Source organism: Strix aluco, chromosome 4 (assembly GCF_031877795.1).
Source record: "Strix aluco isolate bStrAlu1 chromosome 4, bStrAlu1.hap1, whole genome shotgun sequence".
NCBI classification, from domain to species: domain Eukaryota; kingdom Metazoa; phylum Chordata; class Aves; order Strigiformes; family Strigidae; genus Strix; species Strix aluco.
Window position 1 is genome coordinate 60,696,640 of NC_133934.1, and position 20,683 is coordinate 60,717,322.

Sequence of the window (20,683 nt, forward strand, 5' to 3'; positions counted from 1 at the left end):
GTCTTATACTCCATGTCAGTGTTTTATTTATGAAGACTCTGTTTTCTTCCCTAGAATAAAACAAAGATAATATTGTGTGATTAAAGAAAAGGTTTTTAAAAACCTTTTATTATTGTTGATGTTAAGATTTAGCAAGGATTTAAATGATATAAGTTTCATAACATTAAATGTATTTAAAAACAATTTGTCCTTTTTTGTCCTTTTTTTGCTTAATAATAACCAAGCTAAAAATTGTATATGATGTAAAATAGACTAAACTTCCTTATTTTGATATAAGACTATTCTAAAACTGCAGCTCTCTCTGTTCATTCCCCATCCTAGGAATTATTTGTCTTTAACTGTGGTTGGAGTTTTACAGATGTTTCAGCAAAGACAAGGTGGGACATCTGCTTTTCTAAAATACTCAAACTTGAATTTCAGTTAAGCTAGCGCTATGCAAATTTGAGAATGGATATGAAGCTTCATTCGAGAATCTACCCTACCACCTTGCTTCTGGCCTTGAAAAAACTTAACCTTGTAATGTGGCATTCCTGGAAATTGGCTGTAGGGACGTCTACACAGCTAACATACCAATTCTCCTGAGATTTCCCAGGCAGATTTAAAGCATCAAGAAACACGTTCCAAACTTCTGGTTATTCAAATCGGGTTGTTTGAGGTTTGCCCAATGCTAATTTTCAGCCTGGAGCACAAGTAGGAAAGAAACAGAGGCTGATTGCACAAGGCCTAATCATGTGAGGAGGTTTGGCTGAATGACATCAATCCATCACCGTGATTCCTTATGTAAGTAAAGCTTGTAGAAACTCCAATTTCATATCTGCTGTTCCTGTTAACAAATTAGAAGAGCTGAGAGCCAAAAGTTATTATTTAACCCAATGAATATTTATTTATCTGGCAACTCGCAGCCTGCATTAGAAATGCACGTGCATGGAAAAGCTGGCTCTTGCTTTTGGAAATGCACATGTCAGCGTGGAATCAGCTTAGGTAATTGGTGCCTTTGTTTATCTGGATCAGGATTTTAACAACATTGTTAACATGGTTTCTAGGAAGGTATCACGTGCTAGAGCAACCTCAGGTGACAAGATCCTTTGGCCCACTCCATTGGGAAGCTGGAGTCCTTTTAAACATGCCAGCAAAGCGCTCCTACACTGCACATTGTGCCAAAAAGAGGAGACAAAGCCTTGCCAGTCAGCACCTCACTCCCGCAAGAGCTGATGGCAAGCCATAGCCTATGGCAGGATGTCTGGAAACCCACTGAAGGATGTCGATGTGGATTTATGGTCATTTCTGCACTGGCCTGTGTGCTAAACTGAATTGTGTTGGCCTTAGTACTTTCAAATAACAGATTTTTAGGGAGAAAACTACACAGAGTTTTATCTGATAATTTGCTTATTAACTAAATAAATCAGGGAAACAAATGCATACTCCCCCAAATCCCCACTTTGAAGTCCCTATTAAGAATGTGAAATCATGTCTGGAAAACAGAAAACTAGAAGACTAAACAAAAAAAGTGCAAGTCGCTGGGATTTTCCCAGCAGATGGAAAGGAGATTCACAGCTATATCAGCTTCAGCTCCTTTTGAAAATACTGGCTCTAAAGATGTCTTCAATACCTGCATGCAGAATTAATCTACAGTAGTGCACATAAAGTTACAGAGATTTTGGGCATGAATAGGCTTCAGTCCAGAGGTGGTGGTGTTCTCCTGACCACAGCCATGTACCGCTCATTGCTTCAGCAAGTCAGTAAACTGACAGCCTTGCTTTGTACCTTTTGCCAATCTCAAAAGCTATAGCTGTCTAACACAGTAAAAGTATGGAGCTGGGATTTCCTTTAAAATTAATTTATTTAACCAAATTTTACTAAGATTTTATGTATTTTTATATTATATTTTTATATTATATATATTTTTAAAAGAGTCGGCTATGGGGAAAAAGAAAAGTCAAATGGCTCCAGACGTTTCAAATTTTGCAGTCTTGGAAAATACGAGAAAAACCTGTATATATTTTGCTTTGATACCATCAACCTAGAGGGCTCCTGAGTACACCTACTGATTGATACATTTGGCAACCAGTTTCTTTGGCTTCTGGGGTAAACAGAATCTGTCCATTTTTATTTGGCAATTTATCTTAGAATAAAGATTCATGGTTTCACTGATGGTTAGTCTTTGCTTAATTATCACTAAACTGTTAAGCGAGAATTAACTGGATGTTGCTGTTTCTCTGTTTAGGCAAAAGGCTTGTCAGTATTCAATGTTACTATGCAAAATCTGTTTCATGTGAGATGACTGCATATCAAAGTGACTGGTATCTTAAAAAATGCAATGACCAGGACAGAAAGCTGGTAGGTAGCAGATATTTTATTTTTCACAACACATTTGATTGGTAAGTCCTTAAAAATAAGAATTGTCAGTTTAACCTTTAAAAAAAAAAAAAATGAAACAGGTTCATTTTTAAGGAAAGAAACCACAAAATTACACCAGTGACAGAATGAGAAAATAACAAAGTGTCAAAACTGAAGCTGACATTTTTTGCTATCTTTAAACCCTTTCACCTTTTTCCCCCACCCTTTATATCTTGATTCCTGTTAATTCTATTCATCGGGTACATGCACTGCTCTTTGAAATTACTTTATTGAAATAAAGGAAGTAATTTTATTCTTGTATTTTCTGATTTTTATGTATTATGTGGAAAAGCTACAAAGCAAATACCAGCCTTAAATATCAGTTCCTTTACTGGTAAGGGTTGCATTCATCATCCTGAAGAACTGAACTGCTTTCTCCCTTCATCCCATCTTTCAGTCCAGCATTTCAGACTTCTAGTGGCCTCTAGTGGTTCTTTGTAATTTGCCCACATCTTTTCTATTTGTGTGTCACAAAAAAGTTGTGTAGCAGACAAGTACTTTCACCCTGATCCTGCCAAAGCATAAGCCCATGTTTGAGCGAGCACAGTGTTGTCCAGCTGCTCTTAGTCTTTGCTACTAATTCAGTATAAAAGCTGCGTGCATTGTTGGACTGAGGCGTAAATCTTGAGGAAGACATGGAGGTTTGCTAGAACTCTATTTGTGAGAGAGAGATAAATGTTAAATAATGCTTTAGATGCTCACAAAGAGGACAAAACTTGGGTCTTCTTGCCCCTAGAAGTTCCCCAAAACCCAGTCAAGACAGAGAAAAAGCTTGCTTCCCCCCCCCCCCCCCCCCCTTGTGTACTGTAGGATGCAGATAGTTGGTTGTTAGTTTTTTCAAAGTTACAAACATTTTAAAATATAAGGTGACTATTCAGTATACACTGTATGCAATGACAATTTTCAGTCATTGCTTGTGCAGTAGCATGAATCCTTCCCATTCTAGCTCAGATGTGCTAACGGTATCAGCAAAGATACAAACTTGTCTCACCTACCCCAGTGATTAGGGATAATGAAAGGGAAGACAGGGTTTAAATTTAAGGGAGATTAAACTGCCTGATGGGAAGGTGGCAGCACTTTGGATCTTAAATCGGTTTGGAAAACGGCAGGGAAAATATTTATAGGAGGTGATGCTGAGTTGTTGTTGGAGGCAGAGCACTGGTTGCAGCTTGCCTTCTCCTGGTTAAACATCACTAAAAGAAAGGGGAAAATGCTTGGACAAGCCTATGTACCATGTTGGCATGGGATGTACGTTTTGACAGTTTTTTTCCCAAATTTCTGCTCCTCTACGGCCTTGGATCCTCTCTAGCATTTTGTAACTTCGATCCCTAGTCCCTTTTCATGAAATTTTGCCTATCTTTGAGGTAGATGACATCTCGCTGGTGCTCTCCTGCAAGGTGTGGAGACAGTTACCTCAGGAGCATGGCTCCGGAGTGCTCTTGAACATCTAAACTGGTAACGCTTGAACCTAACGAGGATTTATTTTTTTAATTTTTTTTTTTTTTTTTAACAACACGGTGTGTTACCTCTTGGTCAGAAAGCGGTGGAGTTTTTAATGGCTTATACGCCTCCCGTTGCCGCCATGTCGCGCCGGCCTAAAACCGCCCGCGGCGACCCGCCTTGTCCCGCCTCGGAGGAGGGAGGAGGCGGGCGGCCTTAGCCCGGCCCCTCGTGTCAGCGCAGGCGGGGAAGCGCCGCGGCACCGGCGCTGCTGTTTCCCACCCCCTTCCTGCCTCTTCCCCCGTCGCCGCCGGCAGCGCTCAGGCCTTGATCGCAACGCCAGGCCGCCGCGGTGGTGAGGCGGGCGGCGGCGGCGGGGCCGAGGAGGGAGGGACGGGGGCCCCTGAGGCGGGCGGCGGGGAGGCGGTGAGTCCGGGGGTAGGCCGGCCCGCCCGCCGGGTGGCGGTGCCCAGCGCCTCCGGAGAGCCCCGAGAGCCGGGGCGTCGAGGTGGGGGGTGCAGCCGGTCTGGCTCTGCCGGGACCCGGGTCGGGTTGGTGTCGCCGCAGGTCGGCTCTGTCCCGGTTCCCCGCTGGAGATCCGAGGTGTCGTTTTCCCCCCCTTAGCCCGGCTGAGCAGTTAACGGTGGGGCTGAGGGCTCGCTCTCTCTGCCGACTGAACAGGGAGCCTGCGTCGACTGGGATCCGCCTCTGGAAACCCTGGGTAGGTGGGATGCATCCAGGCCTCCCCGCCATCCCAGCCTGCTGAACAGCAAACATTTAATAGCGCATCAGCCTGCGCTGACTTGGAGGTAAGAAACACTGTAAAGCCGGCCCACAGCTACAGCTCTTGTGCCTTTGCAGCTCTTCAGAGCATCTTAGTCCTTGATAACACATAGCTTTTCAGTTTGTGCCTGGGTTATGTCCCACAAGCAGCTGAGGCTTTAAAAACCGATGAACGTTACTTATTCAGTTAAATAGAAGCCTGGCATTAAAACTGGTAGCGTTTGGCTTTTAAAAGGAAACAGGTGAGCATGTAAATGTCAAGCGTCTGGCAAGAACTAGGACATAATGTTAGAATGGCTTTTCACCCCCCATATTACATGCCTTTCTTTGAGACAGATTCAATACTGGTTGAACTAAAATGAGAACTTGGATGCAGGAATACATTAACAAAACTTTGTCCTAAAGCCACTTGACAATAGTACCATTGAGTCCTCTTTTGGAAGGAGGTGTTTCGCTGTACCTGGTGGGTATGCTGGCAGCAGCTCAGTACTCTAATGCAGAATGCAGGAGAACTGGGAATTGATAGATATGTTGGAAGAGCCACTGTCAAATGGGTCTTTGTGATACAGGTGGAGAAGGTTCTCTTGTGGATTGATGGCACATCCTTGTTGTTTACAAATGGCTCTTTGGGAGGGCACACCGATTAAGATGGCTGTCAGTAACCGCAGCAGAGGAAGCTGGATGTTTTTATCCAGGTGTGGATCACTTTCTCCACCTTAGTACCACAATCTGTTTATGTTGGCCAGTCCCAGAGTGCCTGTGTTTGCGGAGAGTGATTGTGGAGGAGCAGAACAGCTTGGGGATGGTTGCTCTGGGCCGTTAAGAGATGTCGCTGGCTTGCTTTGAGAGGAATTTCCAGTCTTGCATCCCAGCTAGTGGCTGAAATGAAGGCTTTTACCGAAGCAGAGGCTGAAGCTTGTCACTCTCAGATGAGGTGTGTTGTGCTCTGGCTTGAGATCTGGATCCTAGGGGGATCTAGTAACACTGGCATTGCTTGTTTTCAGCCTTTCTTGTGTAAGGGCATGGGAGCTGCACTGAAGTGACTGGTGGTGTAGATTTCGATGGAGGTGCCTCGTGTTGACTGTCTTGTGTGCTAGCTTATGTGTAGGAGTTAGTATTCACACTGTGGAAAAGCTTGGTGAGATTTGTGGCCTGCTTTCAATGGAACTCTGTCCCTTGCTGTGCTACTTCAGCACTTTCTAATTCAGCCTAAAGAATCAGAAGGACAAATTTCAGGTCAGAATGTTGTAGTCTCCAAGTTGTGTCAGGCTGCAGGTGCTGCACTTCAGAAGCATTAAAATGTTTGCCAAAAACATCTGAACAGTACATAGAAGTTAACCTTTGGACAGGATTGCCTTGGCAGCTATTTTAGGGTGTATTTCCACTCTCGGAGAAGAAACTCCTTAGTATGTCTGGGCCTTTACTTTTCAATCTCTTAGGAGGAAGGGTTGTCAGCCATGTCTAGATTCCAAGGCAGTTTGTAGGGAGTTGAAATAAGATGTGTACCTTCCCAGCAGTGATGGGAACTGGTGTGCTAGGTCAAACATGGGGTCTGTTTTGCTCGTTCTGTATTTGGTCACAGTCACCTGTCAGGTCTAGGAAGCACCAATTCCCAGCCTGCCTAAGAAACAAGCTGCCCTGTGGCAGTTTGTTCCTAATCCTAGTGCTTAGTTATCCCGAAGGTAATTTAATGATTAAAAAGTCTTTGCTAATGACTGAAGGCCTTAATAGCACAAATTATGTTTTTTCTTCAAATCTTATCGACCTGTTTAACTTGATATCTTAGTTAAATGTTGCATTAATTCAGATCTTTGGGTATTGATTTCTTGAGTTAGCTAAAACAGTAACTTGTTTCCTAAGGATTTTCAGTTAACATAGAAATAATGCAGCATAAATAACTATTCCTAGTTATTCAGGGGTCTCCTATCTTCTCTTCAAAAAAACTCACCAATCAAGTAGATGCAAGTTAAACAGCTTGGAGCTGTTAATATAAAACGAAATTGTACTTTTAGTAAATCTAACTGTGGCAAATACAATGCATCTTCTCAATGGGGAAATTAATATGTCTGCCTGTATTTTCAAATAACTTATGGAAGGTTTGGGTGTTCTTGTCTTCTGGCTCCTGTGCATTTTAATTACCTAGATGCTGTGGTGTTCTATAGGCTTCTTAATGATCAAAGTGATTCCGATGTAACATTGCTTTTTTCTGTTTTTCAGTTCATCCACTGAAAAATTGAGAGGGGCAGGAAGGGGGAACCAACTGTGAAATTGCATCCAATGTAACTAGATTATTTCTTTTTGTAACCCTTCTAGTGTAAACTAATCACATTGTATCATGGCGGCAGACTCTATGGAAATTGATGATGCTTTGTATAGGTAAGAATATCTGATTTTTAAGCACGGCTCTTGACTTTTCAGCAACACTTATGTTTACATACAGTCATGTGAAAGCCAAGGCTTGAAAACACTGTCTGCTGCTGGTTAGGTAAAGGTGTGTACTTGTGCTGCTGTGTCCCTCCTTTTCTAACGCAAAAATCCCAAAGTGTTCAGCAAGTGAAATGGAACCCACTTTTTGCAAAGTTAGCAGTGAGAACTCATTGAATTGAAGATAAAATCCATTTTGCTGTAAAACTGTTCCTTTACTGGTCTCATAACAGGTGTTTTCTGACCATTATTAGTATTTGACCAGTAAAAAACATAGGTAAATAACATGGAGTTGTACAAAGTTCCAATAGTATCACTCGTGTGCTTTTTGGAAAATAGGAATAATACTTCTCCTGTTTGTAAAATGGATTTTTTTCTGCCTTTAGCTTGCTTCCCCTTTGAAAAAGTAGATATTCCTCTTTTTCTTGTTCCTCATCTCCTTTCACTACCTTCTTTTCGCCTTCCCTTTCAACGTGTAATTTATCTCCTTCATAATTTCATTTATTCCTCAGTCTTTGCCAGACTTCTCTGTCCTTATGAACATCGTTAGTATCTCTGTTATCCTCCAGACTTCAGGGTGTTGGGTTTTGGGTTTTTTGGTAGCTTTTAAAAAAATATTTATTCTTTTATTAATTTTGTTTTAATTTGTTAGCTGGGAGTGGCTTGAGATCACTTGGCATGGCAATAGTTCAGAGAGCCTGTACTGGAACAAATGGTATCCGTGGAAAAATGTGGTGGGATGAAAAGCTGCTTTATATATTAAAAAAATAATAAACTGAAATTAAGAAATCAGCTGTATGTCGAACAAATGAGGCTTCTTTTTAATTCAGCACAATGCTTCCTGTGTTGTATGTGTCATTTTACCTTTTGGCACTGATCTTATGAAAGTAGAAGGTGGTATTTAGAATGGTTTAAGTTTAATTGTATAGTTGGAAACTAAGAGTCTTTCAGAGCTCAGGATCTGACTACAAAAGCTGCTGCACCCTCTGGGTTGTAGATTTCTGATAACAAATAAGTTCTTTGGCTTGCTTGTGTCTTCAGTAGTTAATTCCAAAAACTTACTATCCTGAATAAGTTTTACACTGATTTATAAATTATTTCTCTTCTCTAAAATCTGGCACTGTAAAGGTCTTACTAAATGCATTTCACTGTTTGGATTGTGAGTGCAAATGTTACATCTGATATACATTTATTTCCTAAAGCACTGTACAGTTCAGATATGTGCATGTTATGTCCTTAATTGCTTGTTGAACAGAGGACTCTCTCTGTAAATGTAAAACTCTGCACATGTCACTAGTGACACACATCGATCTACAGAAGTTGGTATTGTAGACCAGAAACTGATTGGGATGATAGAATAACTGAAAATATTTGAACTTTTTTGGAAATGACTGGGAATTCTTGACTTGCTTTCATATGTTCTTGACTTTATTTGTGTCTTGTTCTGATCTGAATTTATCTTTGCTGTAGTCGCCAGAGGTATGTTCTTGGAGACACAGCAATGCAGAAGATGGCTCAGTCTCACGTGTTCCTGAGTGGTATAGGTGGTCTTGGTGTGGAGATTGGTGAGTCTGGTAACATTTATTTAAGCAGACACCAATGTGTGTAAACATACGGTTCCAGAATACTTGTAAAGCTTATTTTTGGATGTAATAAGCGTGTCTGAAGTATCTGAGTGAATTTATATCGGCATGATGCGTATGAGTAACACAGCAGATGCTGGAAAGATCCTGGACTTCTCTCTAGTAAACTTTTTACTAGAACATTTTAAATTTTACTTGAAAATGTGCTGCCATGGGCCAGATTGCTTTACCCAAAATCTTGTGTCTTGGGTGAAGGTTGAGGGTGGATAATCTCTTATTCCTTTAGGCATCAGTATCACCAAATGTAACGTACAATTCCAAGTAGGAAATGGGGTGGTAGGAGAACGGATGCAATTTGGTGAAAAATGCGTGACTGCCTTGGTGCAAGAGACTCCTTAACAATTTCCCTTACTCTTTTATGAGCAAGACTTGTCTTGACTGGCTCTTACCTGAGGTATTACCCTTTCAGTTGGCTTTAAAGGTATTTGGCACCAGATGCCAGAACAGAGTCATGGGGTTTTGCAGTTTATTGTCATGACTGTTTCTGTAATCATGCTTGTGGGATGAACAGCTGACAAATGACAAATGTAGAAAGCCTTTTTAACCTTGCTCATGTTATTCTGCTTTCAGTGGTGCTGTAGAATGCTTGAGCCAAATGTAAAAGAGAGCAAACCCTTAAGCTGTGAAGTTCTTAGCAATGACATACTGTTATTGTCCACCCACATAACTGTTCAATTACAGATTTGCAAGAAATTTGCAATAGTCGCTCTCTCTTTCTGTTTTTCTTTTCAGCCAAAAATATAATTCTGGCTGGGGTAAAGGTATGTAAACCAGTTTTGTTATTGGGTATTCTTGGGCGAGCAGGGGAAAAAGGGATGATGCTACTAGCTAGCTAATCTTAAGTTTCTGAAACTGTCTTTCAGTAGAAGGATTGCAAAACATTTGAGGACCTGGGGGTGAAAACTTAACAATGTGGGTGTTCTAGTGGTACGGTCCGTGTCTCACATCAATGTCCACTGCACTCTGAAATACCTCATCTAATATTTTAGCCAGCTGGTGATTAGACATTGAATCCTTTTGTACAAAGTGGCCTCTCCTAAATGGAGTGGTATAAACTCAAAAGCCAAACTATTCAAAATATGTTATCCTGTTCTGTCATCCATTAGAATCCTTTTGTGTAGATGTTAGAATGATTGGGTATTTTAATCCAACAACTGCTCTTGTGCTGCTGTGATTATTTTTTTAGAGAGAAGCCTTTTAAAACTCTTTCTTCCAATAAAAAAACCCCTTGTTTATAACTTTTGGAGTTCATTAATTTACAGATCGCAATTGCCTCTTAATTGCAGTGTGGAAAATTCATCCTCAGTATTTAAATGCTCTCATCACTGCAAGCTGGGAGGAAAATGCTTAATGAAATGCATATTGCAGATGCATTTCTGTCTCTCAAACAGTAAGAGCTTTCTTGGAAAAGAGGTTGGAGGAGCTTGTTCTTATACATGATAGAACTAAATCTTTTGCAGTGCTAGTCCTCCAGCATTTTATATGGAGCTTAAATCCATCCTTTTGGGTGCTATGACCATGCACACTTCTTCCAGTAAATGCTTTCTGCTAAACTTTCTTAGGCTCTGACAGTTCATGACACCAAGCAGTGCACGAAATGGGATTTGGGGATCAACTTCTTCATCCATGAAGATGATATTACCAGTCAAAGGAACAGGTTGGTGAAGGCTTTGGGGTGATCTAGGACTGAACCTGACTAGGAGTAACAGTTTCATCAGTGGCAAAAATAACAGTTTATTGTACAAGAGCTGCTCATACCTATCAAATACTTGTTAAACCCTTTCTCTGGAGTTACTGGCTTTGAGTACACTGCCCAGGTAGGTATTAGGGAAAGACTAGGTTGAGTTCCGAGTCAAACATCTCACTTCTTGCAGTTGGGAGCTTGTAATGTAAATTTAATAGTGGGGGCCAGCGTGTATTTCTTCCTTGGGCTTTCTCGGCCACCTGGGTGAGACTAGAAAACAGCCATGATACCAGATCATCGGTGAGTCCTGTTGTGTATTGGACAGAGCTGTTTTCCTCAGACCTCCTAGGAATTTAAGTGTGAATAAATGAGTTGGTGATTGTTGACAGGAGACTTCCTAAGGGACTTCTGTAGGGCATGTGGTATGAAATTCTGTGTTGAAAATATAATTTTGTAGATGCATAAAAAAACTTGAAAGTTGCTGTTCTTTCAGGGCTGAGGCCACACTTCATCGTATTGCAGAACTCAATCCATATGTCCATGTAGCAGCATCAACTGTGCCACTAGATGAAACCACAGATCTGTCTTTTCTAAAGCAGTACCAGGTATGTCACTCTTAAAGCAGTTGTATGTGGTACTTTGCTCAGAGCAAACAACTTGGATTATTTTACATAAGTAAATAAAATGAAGATACACTTAAAAGTACATTTTGAGATGATTTAAAGAAAGAAGTAGGTCTTGTATTACGACTAATGAAATAGTTGTGCTTGTTTTTTTCAAGGCTGAAACAGTGGTTTTGTGTTCTAGCACTTTCTTATGACATTTATTATGGAATTTATGTGACAATAAATAAGTGAGATTGCCATACAATTTTTTTTTTTGTTATTTGGAGGTGAAACCATGACTTTTTTTTACAGCTACATAGCACAGATGTTCTACATATATTTTGTGTGCTGTATTCCAGGCAGTAGAAACTCAGCCTATGTAATTAAAAGATCATTTATGTATGTATCTAATGACATGTAAGCTCTTCTGTGGTGGAGTGAGGATGTCTTCACTTTTTCACTCAGCTGTTTCCTGCCTGTGTACATGGCGCAGTCTGAGTTGGGAACTTTTACTGTGTGGCTATCGGTTATACCCAAGCTCACCAAGTTTCTGAATGTCCCAGCTATAATAAGCTGTGTATAACTGAATGGGATGCAGTGCATATGCTTTGTAACCCAACACTATCCTAAACTTTAAAATAATGCTTGCAGAAATTGTATGTCTGCAATCTGATGAGCACTAGTACTTGAAGCTTGTGCAGACTTCTTGGTGCGCACTGATGAGTATCATTTGTTTTGCTAACTTTAATCTTAAAATTTAAGATCTACATTTTCTCTGAGATTATCCATAACAGTCTTCATAAGTACTCTAATTAGGTTTTGAGTTTCACAGCTGTAGTAAAAAAAAAAAGGAATCAAGACACCTGAGTAATTTACTGTTAGTACTACTTTTTCCATAGCCTGAATATGTTTATTGCTTTCAGTGTCTTAGATTTATTTCTGTTCTTGTTCATAGTGTGTCATATTGACTGAAGTAAGTCTGTTGCTGCAGAAGAAGATTAATGACTTTTGTCATGCTCAGCAGCCACCTATTAAGGTAATGGAAAAAACTAAACACACGAATAATCCATACAGTGAGCATTCTGAACTTCCAACATGTTCTGTCTAGAAATGGGGAAAGTTGGTTATGAGGTATATAGTTCTATGCAGAGAGCATGTTGACGGATCAGTATGAGTTTTGGGAGTACAATGCTGCTACTCTGTATGTGTGAGTTTTGGGAGTACAATGCTGCTACTCTGTATGTGTGTCTGGTGTTATCTAGATACCAGCCCAGGTAACCATAGCTTTGTTCATTACAAAAAAAAAAGAAGAAAGTTTTCACTGTTAACTCATAATTGTTCTGAAAGAACATGCTGAGACTGAAAATAACAGTAGTAAAAATGGCAGTATTTTGCTGCGTATTGGTGTGATTCCTGTTTTTTGTGTAGGGGTTCAGAAATGCTCACGCAGGTTCAAAGTCTGTCATGAATGCTGTGCTATATAGTCAGTGGCTTGGCTGCACATGACATGTTTCCACTGTAGAAGTTAAACCTGCTGGCCTTGGACAAGGTTGAATGTGAGAGGTCATTCCTTCAGCTTATGCCGTTTTAGGGATACTCATGATTTTTACTTTCTTTTGTAGTTCATCAGTGCAGATGTATATGGAATATGTTCACGTTTGTTTTGTGACTTCGGTGATGAATTTGAAGTGCTGGATACAACGGGAGAGGAGCCAAAGGAGATCTTCATTTCAAATATAACACAAGTAAGGGATAGAAGTCATTGTGCCACTTTATTTTTTTTGTAATGACTTGTTATTGCCTATGTGACCAAGCAGAGTTTTTCATTTCAGCAGCCTGCTAAACAGTTGAAAATTGGCAGTATAGCAGAGGCAAAAAAAGTTACTTTATTCTTGTGTCTGGATTGAAACCAGTGAGTGATAAGGTGCTAACACTGCAGAGGATACTGATGCCTCCTGGTTATTACTTACAATGTAACATCACAATATTGAGTCTTTTTTTTGATAGAGAAAGAAATGAGGTGATGTCTAGAGAAGAGGACGTAGCCTTGGTGTGGGAGTAGATTGAGTCTTCTAAGGAAGCTGCACATGTAGAGGAGGACTACTGGAATGATAAGGGGATTGAGAGTTTGTTTTGAAAAGAAATTTAAGGGTTAGTTTTAACCTACCAAAGCAGAGTCAACAAGAAGAGGATATTATTGCCAGTGCTTCCAGTGCAGAATGTTAGAGAGGATGTCCATTTGATCTTGTGTTCTTGTTTTATAAATGGAAACGACTTGAGCTCCTTCTCTCAACTCTGGAAGTCCAGACTATAACTTCACTCATCCAGTAGCAAGTCTTTTGTCATATCTCCAGCCTAGATGTAATAATAACCAAACTAGAAGGGTTTGTATAGCAAGTTGGGTTTGATCTGAATTAAAGCTCATGATATTATGATTTGGGTAGCCTGTTCTTTGGTATCTTTAAAAGGGAATGGATGACTTGATTGTTCTCATTAATTACCTAAAGAGTACACAGTTACGTTTGATGGCTTGTGCTGATTGCCTGCCAAGTCAAGGAACGAAGATACATCTGTTTATGAATCACAGGATATATATATAATCACACACCTGAGTTTAGTTGTATCTTGCTTCCATCCTCTGAAGGGTAAAACTGACCAGAATTCCAACTCAATACCAAAAATACCATCAAGTGGCTGTTCTTGTCCTGTGGATGGAGTCGAGGTGTCCCTAAATCAGAGAAATTTTCTCTGGTCAACTCATTTGTCATTCTCCATGCCACAGAGAATGTAGTCCACTGTAATTATGTTTTATGCTACTTAACTGAAATCCTTCTAATACTGGGAGCTCAGGAAGGGATGGCAGGAGACTTTACAGGGCAGGCTTGATGCAAATCCACCATGTTACAACTTGAGCTGCACCACAAGGTGTTGATCAGCTGTCCTCAGACTGCAGAGGGGTCTCTGTGCACATGGGAGGTTGGCATGCCATCCTGTGACAGGGTGAGATGATGTCCAGGATTCCTGCAAGTGTAAGCTTGTTTGTTTGTGATCTGCTTGAGGCTGTGGCTTTCCTGTATTTGAGGATGTCCAGCTTTGTAAGCTTCCTAACTTTCAAGAATGAGTTTGGGGTGTCCTTTTTAAGGAGATCAGATGGAAAGGAAGCATGGATCAATAAGGACCTTTCACAAGAGTTTGTTTCTTAATGTCTGTGAAAATTTCTTTGTACATATAGTCTATTTTAGGTTTGGAAAAGGAGATAAATTTGCTATTACTTCAGAACAGAATGAATTTGCTAAGAACTAACAAATGCAGTTTGCTGACATGCTGAGAACTGTATAAGGTAAAAATGAGAAAGTCTGTGTTATGAAAACACTGTTAAACTGAAAATAACAGGGCTGAAAAAAAGTTATCATAGGTAACTCCTTTATTATGGCAGAGCTAAGGTACTAAAAGTATTAGTGGCTGTAGTTTCAATAGGCAAAAAGCTATGTGTCTATGATAAAGTGTGACTCCTTTACACAAGACACTTTCTTCCTTGCTAACAGCCATTTTCACTTTCAGTCAAATCCTGGTATTGTCACTTGCCTTGAAAATCACCCACACAGGCTTGAAACAGGACAGTTCTTAACCTTTCGGGAAGTTAATGGAATGTCATGCTTAAATGGATCCACACACCAAATAACAGGTAAACTGTTGCTGACTCATTTGCAAAGTATTTATTTTTGGGCGTGTTTTAGCTTACTGTAGCGTTAGTTACTGTAGCCAGAGGAGTGCTGGGTTGTGTAGACCTCCAGTGAACTCGCACAAAAAAATTGCTTTCTGGTGCAAAGGTCTTCCAAGTGTACTCCTGACTCCATTTTCATTTAGTAAAGTCTTTCCAAACTCATCTCACTGCTTAAGGAGCAGTGGGAACTCTCAGCTAGTGGAAATTACTTGGCAGTCTCTGAGGTTACCATCATTAGTTTGCTGACAAAACTCTTGTTTTTTGGAGGGTCCCGTAATGCCTGCGCTCTGTTGTGGTTTTGGACTAAACTAACAGCACTTTGTGTGTCACTGTTTGCCTTGTAGTTTTTTGGGCGACAGTTTAAGTGTACAGGGACACAACTGACATCACTCTGTTTCTAAGCATGCTTTTGAAGTTATTCTCATGATTTATGTTTACCCTGCTTTGGTCTGCATCATGCATGTCTCAAGGCATACTACTTGGTTCCTTTTGGCTGCTGGGGAATTGCCCAGTTCCCAGATCTGAATGCCTCTTTCTCTGGAGCAGAAGAGAGCGTGTGTTGTTTGTGTTTTTTTAACTATTTTGTGGTCTGAGATGAAAATGGTACTCTTGAAACATGTGATTGAGTCTGTTTTCTCTGGACCCTTTTGTTTTGCTAACGCTGCTGCTGTGTTCAGTTCCTTCCTCTTAATCACGGCCCAGCTTTTGGTTTCAGTTTTCCATGAATTAACAATTTTTGTGTCTTCTTGCTTTATCTGAATGATGCTCTGGGTGGTATGAGAGGAAAGATGTGACTTAAATGCTCCAGCTCTCCTTTTTGATTGCCAGTTGCTCTAGTCACGGGCTAAAATCCCACTCTGAGCAGCATACTGGACACCGCTGTGCACAGTCTAAATAAAACCGAGAGTGATTTCATTTTTGTTACAGAGCTGTGGTCATCAGAATTCTTGTTAAATCTGCTGTCACTTTAAAAAGCTTATTTCATAACAGATCATGTGAAACTAATACTTCAGCCTAGAAACTGAGAGAGAGGGACAATCCTGTTAGGGGGATCAGTTGTGTTTATTCTTTCAAAGCAAGTTTGCACACTACAAATTCACAGCATAAAAAGCATTGGCAAAACACCACTTTACGGTATACAGAATTGTAGTATCCAATGACACTTTTAATTATCAGTCACTGTTTATTCTTTTCTCTTTTCAGTGGTGTCACCTTATTCTTTCAGCATTGGTGATACATCAGATATGGAGCCTTACTTACATGGAGGCATAGCTGTCCAAGTGAAGACGCCCAAGATGTTTTACTTTGTAAGTGTGTGCCTGACATGACCAGGTTCTTGAGTATTAATGGTCTGAGCACTGGAGGCAGTGTTCAGCAGGTACATGATTTGGTTACCCGCGATTTGGGTTTATGCTAGTTTTATTGGGTAAGAATAACGATACTGATTTAGTAAACTGTAGAGAGTAGGAAATACCTCAAAGTTACCTGCCAGTGTAGAGAAAAAAAACCTTATGGGCAGCCTATCCCTGTACTGCTGGGATCTCCATGGAGGTCTACGAATATGTGGTTTCTTAGCGATCTTCTGGGAAGAGTCAGTTAGATGCGTTTGTGTAAGAGGGGTTGCAAGCTACATGGTGCTCTGTGCCTTTTTTGGGCCTGCAGAAAGTAGATCCTGACTGCCCGCAAACATTCTTTGGAAAAGCTGGGAGCAAGGACCAGCTGCTTCTGGTATGAGAATGCACATCTTGGTATCTTGTCTCTGTGAAGCAGCAGCTTCCTGTTCTTCCTGAGTGGCGAAGTTCTACAAGCAAACAGCCAGCTGCCTACAAAATCTCTGGTAGCCGACCTCAGAGCAGTTTAAGAGATGGGTTGCCACTAGGATATGAAATGAGACTCTGACCATTTTTGTTTGACAAAACTTGCAGTAGATGATTGGTTTATGCATCTTTTGTGGCATTAATAATAGAGAGAGTAACAGCAATGCTAGTAAGAAAGGATATTTGGTTCTTAATCTCTCCAGGAAGTGTATTGTTTTGTCAGGTAGCGGTGACTGTTGTATCTTTAAGTGGCTGTGTTTTTATTACGAATTCTGTTTTTCCAGGAACGGTTGGAGAAGCAGATAACAAATCCATTATGCCTCGTTGCGGATTTTAGCAAGCCTGAGGTAATTAGCATGTGGGGCTTTGAGTGTAAGGGCTTTAACATTAAAACTACATGGAATGTAATCTGCAGCTTTATGTGTAGAACAATATAATTTCCTAAGTCTATTCTGTAGTAGTTAAATATGAGTTTAAAGTCTGAAATAAGAATGAGGTATCAGTTTGTGTTGTCATACAGAATATTCATTATAGTTTAGATCACCATAGAGGCTTGTTATCCATGATTTGCACCAAGTAGATTGTAAATGCATAGTGCAGCTATCTCTGCTGTTTAAAATATCAGTTTTTGATGAGTCTTTTAATTCATGGGATTGTAAATTTTTCCTGTATTTAATGATGTTTGATGGATAAAAATCACACTGGAATCATAGCTGGGAGAATCAGAAAAAGGTGATCATAAATTGGTTGGAAACTGGAGTTAACTGTGTGAGCATAAATTTTTTTTTTTTTCTTTGAAAAAAATGACTCAGAGGTATTCTTAAAATCTGAGAGGAAGCTAGGAGTACTTGCCTCTAACACAGTTTTAGCTAAGTATTATGTACATGCAAGGCATGTAAGTCTCAGGATCATTAAAATCTTAAACTGAAAAATGCTGATCTAATGATTTTTTTTGTTTGTTTGTTGGATAATGTAAGGTCTGACTTGCCTGTTCAGATTTTCTACTTTTGACCCTTAATGCTGGGCTTTGTTATTGATGTTTGGCAAAATGCAATGAATTCTAATGTCTAGTTAAAAGAAGATTACCACATTTTCCAATTTCAGCACTAAATTCTTTTGGGGACACTCTAGTTGGACTTAGTTGAAGTGGATGCTGAATGTGTGTGAAGGGTATTGCATTACTGCTGAGTAATACTTTATAGTCCCAGTTTGTAAAAACATTAAGGTATTTCAAATTCACTTTTTTAAAGCTATTTAAAAACTTTTTTGAAGTGGTTTGGTTAAGAGACAAGGAAGTGAAATGGTAATAGAAGAGTTCAAATAATTGCTTTTGTTTCCTTCAGTTTCTTCAGGTTTTTAACTGATCAACAGCTATTGCTGTTTTAACAGGCACCTTTGCAGATCCATGTCGCCATGCTTGCCTTGAACCACTTCCAGGAGAACTTTGGTCGTGGACCGAACATTGGGTAACAAAGCAGTCCTGTGTTTGCTAAGCTTTGAATCAGACAGATCTCTCCTTTTATTGTAATTGCTTGGTTGGTGTTCAGCAGGGTACCTTGTCTGTCTGGTATTTAATAGACGACATAGAAATGAAATGTTGAAATCTAGATGAAAAGTGTTACTTAATGCATATCTGGATTTGTAACAGGGCTTTCCCAATATAGCAGTGGCACTTTCTGGGCCCAGGTAGACAGAAAATGTTTCTGGAGGAAGTCCTTCTCTGTTCCAGCTTTTTCACATTGCGGGATTAATATGGAAAAGTTGTTTCAGTGATTTCTGAATTATCCTGTAGTTTATGGATTTCTAAAAAAAAAAAAGGTCTGAAGGATTTGTCTTTCATTTTCAGTATTTTTTTCAGATGTAGTTCTTGATGTGCATAATTTTGAGTTAAATGAGACAAAACTGCTTACAAAGTATAAATCTTAAAGACTGGACTTGCACATGGGCTTCTCCACTGAGACTCCTGTTCTTGACCTAACCCTGACATTTCAAAGTGCATCTTTAATGCTCACTGTTAAAGCCAATATAAATTTCCAAACTCTTCCTACTGTATCCAGTGCTTTTTTTTCTCTGTTGATTGTGTTTGTAGAAGGACTCTGGAATGTTTAAGTGATCATTATTGTTTCTACCCTGGTGTCTAGGTGCCTTCAAGATGCTGAGGAAATGCTGAAAATAGCCATGTCTATAAGCGAAACACTGGAAAACAAAGTGAGTAAGGAATCATCGTCATCATGAGTCATTTTTGATGTTCTCATTTACTTGCCTAAAGGTCATGCTTTAGTTGTTGGTCCTTGTTCTGGTCTTTGTATCCATCTTTAGATGGATCAGCTGGCTTTCTGAAGGCCATGCGAGGTGTTTCAGCATAGGTTCAATGAAACGTTCACCTGACGTGGAGACTGAATCCTGTGGCTATGTGAATCCAGTTTTTAGATAAATGCATATTACAAGTACAGGGTATGCAGTGGATCTGTCTTGGCTGGAAACTTTGCTAGTCAAAGTGAAATTTGTCTTTTACTGAAGAACAGTAATCTGTGAAAATATCAAGTACTGGCTTGTTCGATTGAAGGGATAAATCTGTTGTTATTATGTCTTATTTTTCAGCCTCAGGTGAATGGAGATGTAGTGAAATGGCTGTCTAGGACTGCTCAGGGATTTCTAGCTCCTCTGGCTGCAGCAGTGGGTGGTGTTGCTAGCCAGGAAGTCTTGAAAGCAGTAACAGGAAAATTTTCTCCCTTGCAGCAGTGGGTAAGGGTGTCTTTGTTTTTGGATCTTTATCTTGGCAGTGATGTTACAGTGATGATGGTTGTGTGTAAATGCTGTATGATCAAAATAGCCTGAACAACTTCTATAACAGGGGGAAAAAAAAAAAGCTTGAGACTGAATTTAGGAAGAAAATATTGGTTTGGTGTGTACGATAAAAGTGCAGCCAGTTTTAGTCAAAATTTTCACATTTAGAGTTCAGACATCATATTCTGTTTTCCCACAAGCAAGGAGAGCATTGGCTTGCCAGTGCATGGCTGCAAAGGTGTGATATAGTTCAGATGCCAGTTTAAGCTACTGTATGTAAGAGCAGTGCTTTCAAACTGTCAGGATCAGTGTCAGAATAAAGTTAGATTTAAAAATTTCACAGTCTAATTTGGAGGGGTAATGTGCCTGTCAGAAGCCAAAAGCTTACGGGTCATGTTTCAGTGAGGTTTTCCCCTCTGTGTCCGGGTGCTTTTTCCTGTCCACTAAAATTGTGAAGTGAACTGTAGGGAATTGAATGCTGTACAGTCTTCCACTGACAGTAAAAACTTAGTGCTTCTAAATTGCTAGGCTCTGTTGTATGTAGAAAATACTTTGTTTTTTAAATGAAAATAACATGAATTTTTTTTTTTTTTTACAGCTGTATATAGATATGTTAGACATTGTAACACCTCTAGAAAAGATGGGCTCTGAAGAATTTCTTCCACGGTAAATATAACTACAATCTGCTGATTTATGTACTGTTCACATTTGAGTCTCAAGCAGGCACAGAAGATGTTTTTTAAAGTTAGTTCAGTGCTATTTGCTGGAGGGACAGGATTGGGGTTGAGAATGTGTCCCCTAATTTGAGCATGGGAGGAATAGGAATTATAGGGGACTCGATCTGATTTTCTTCATGTCAAAGTGCAGTTTGGCATCAATGATACTACCGTGATAAGTGGCAACTTACTCATCATCTTCTCCTATGCCTGCACAGGGGAGATAGGTATGATGCCTTGAGGGCTTGTATTGGAGACTCTCTGTGCCAGAGGCTGCATGATTTGAATGTTTTCTTGGTGAGTATGACTGACACTGTTACACTTTTTGCAAATGCTTTGTTGATATAGCTAACATCCATTGTCTTCAAAATAATGAGAGCAGACTTGACGATGTGCGCTGCTGCAGAATAAAGGGCCCAAAATTGTAATGGGACTTGGCTATTATACTTCATGTTTTTCACTTACATTTCTGACTGTAAAAATATCATTTTCTTTAGGTTGGCTGTGGAGCGATAGGCTGTGAAATGCTAAAAAACTTTGCACTTCTTGGTGTCGGTAGTGGGCAAGACAAAGGATTAGTAAGTCACCTGTTAACCTCACTTTGCTTATTAAAAAGTAGTGTGACAAGGAATAATTAAATAATTAGACTACTTAAAAATGTTA

The 20,683-nt window shown here is 39.9% G+C and overlaps 1 protein-coding gene across 3 annotated transcripts in view; it reads left to right on the forward strand.

Moving 5' to 3' along the window:
• The first annotated feature begins 3,540 nt into the window (after nucleotides 1-3,540).
• UBA6 (ubiquitin like modifier activating enzyme 6) overlaps nucleotides 3,541-20,683 on the forward strand; it is a 31,869-nt gene continuing 14,726 nt past the window's right edge. Inside the window, exons 1-18 of one of the 3 annotated variants that reach the window (XM_074823307.1) lie at nucleotides 3,541-4,263; nucleotides 4,462-4,646; nucleotides 6,934-6,996; nucleotides 8,515-8,609; nucleotides 9,420-9,448; nucleotides 10,250-10,344; nucleotides 10,865-10,976; nucleotides 11,932-12,012; nucleotides 12,599-12,721; nucleotides 14,538-14,661; nucleotides 15,904-16,007; nucleotides 16,802-16,864; nucleotides 17,907-17,983; nucleotides 18,659-18,725; nucleotides 19,119-19,262; nucleotides 19,903-19,970; nucleotides 20,239-20,317; nucleotides 20,518-20,598. In XM_074823307.1, coding sequence (XP_074679408.1) covers nucleotides 6,956-6,996; nucleotides 8,515-8,609; nucleotides 9,420-9,448; nucleotides 10,250-10,344; nucleotides 10,865-10,976; nucleotides 11,932-12,012; nucleotides 12,599-12,721; nucleotides 14,538-14,661; nucleotides 15,904-16,007; nucleotides 16,802-16,864; nucleotides 17,907-17,983; nucleotides 18,659-18,725; nucleotides 19,119-19,262; nucleotides 19,903-19,970; nucleotides 20,239-20,317; nucleotides 20,518-20,598 — 1,383 coding nt within the window. In that variant the 5' untranslated portion in view covers nucleotides 3,541-4,263; nucleotides 4,462-4,646; nucleotides 6,934-6,955. The remainder of the gene's footprint in view (nucleotides 4,264-4,461; nucleotides 4,647-6,933; nucleotides 6,997-8,514; nucleotides 8,610-9,419; nucleotides 9,449-10,249; nucleotides 10,345-10,864; nucleotides 10,977-11,931; nucleotides 12,013-12,598; nucleotides 12,722-14,537; nucleotides 14,662-15,903; nucleotides 16,008-16,801; nucleotides 16,865-17,906; nucleotides 17,984-18,658; nucleotides 18,726-19,118; nucleotides 19,263-19,902; nucleotides 19,971-20,238; nucleotides 20,318-20,517; nucleotides 20,599-20,683) is intronic. The other 2 variants (XM_074823306.1, XM_074823308.1) reach the window with 2 other exon arrangements.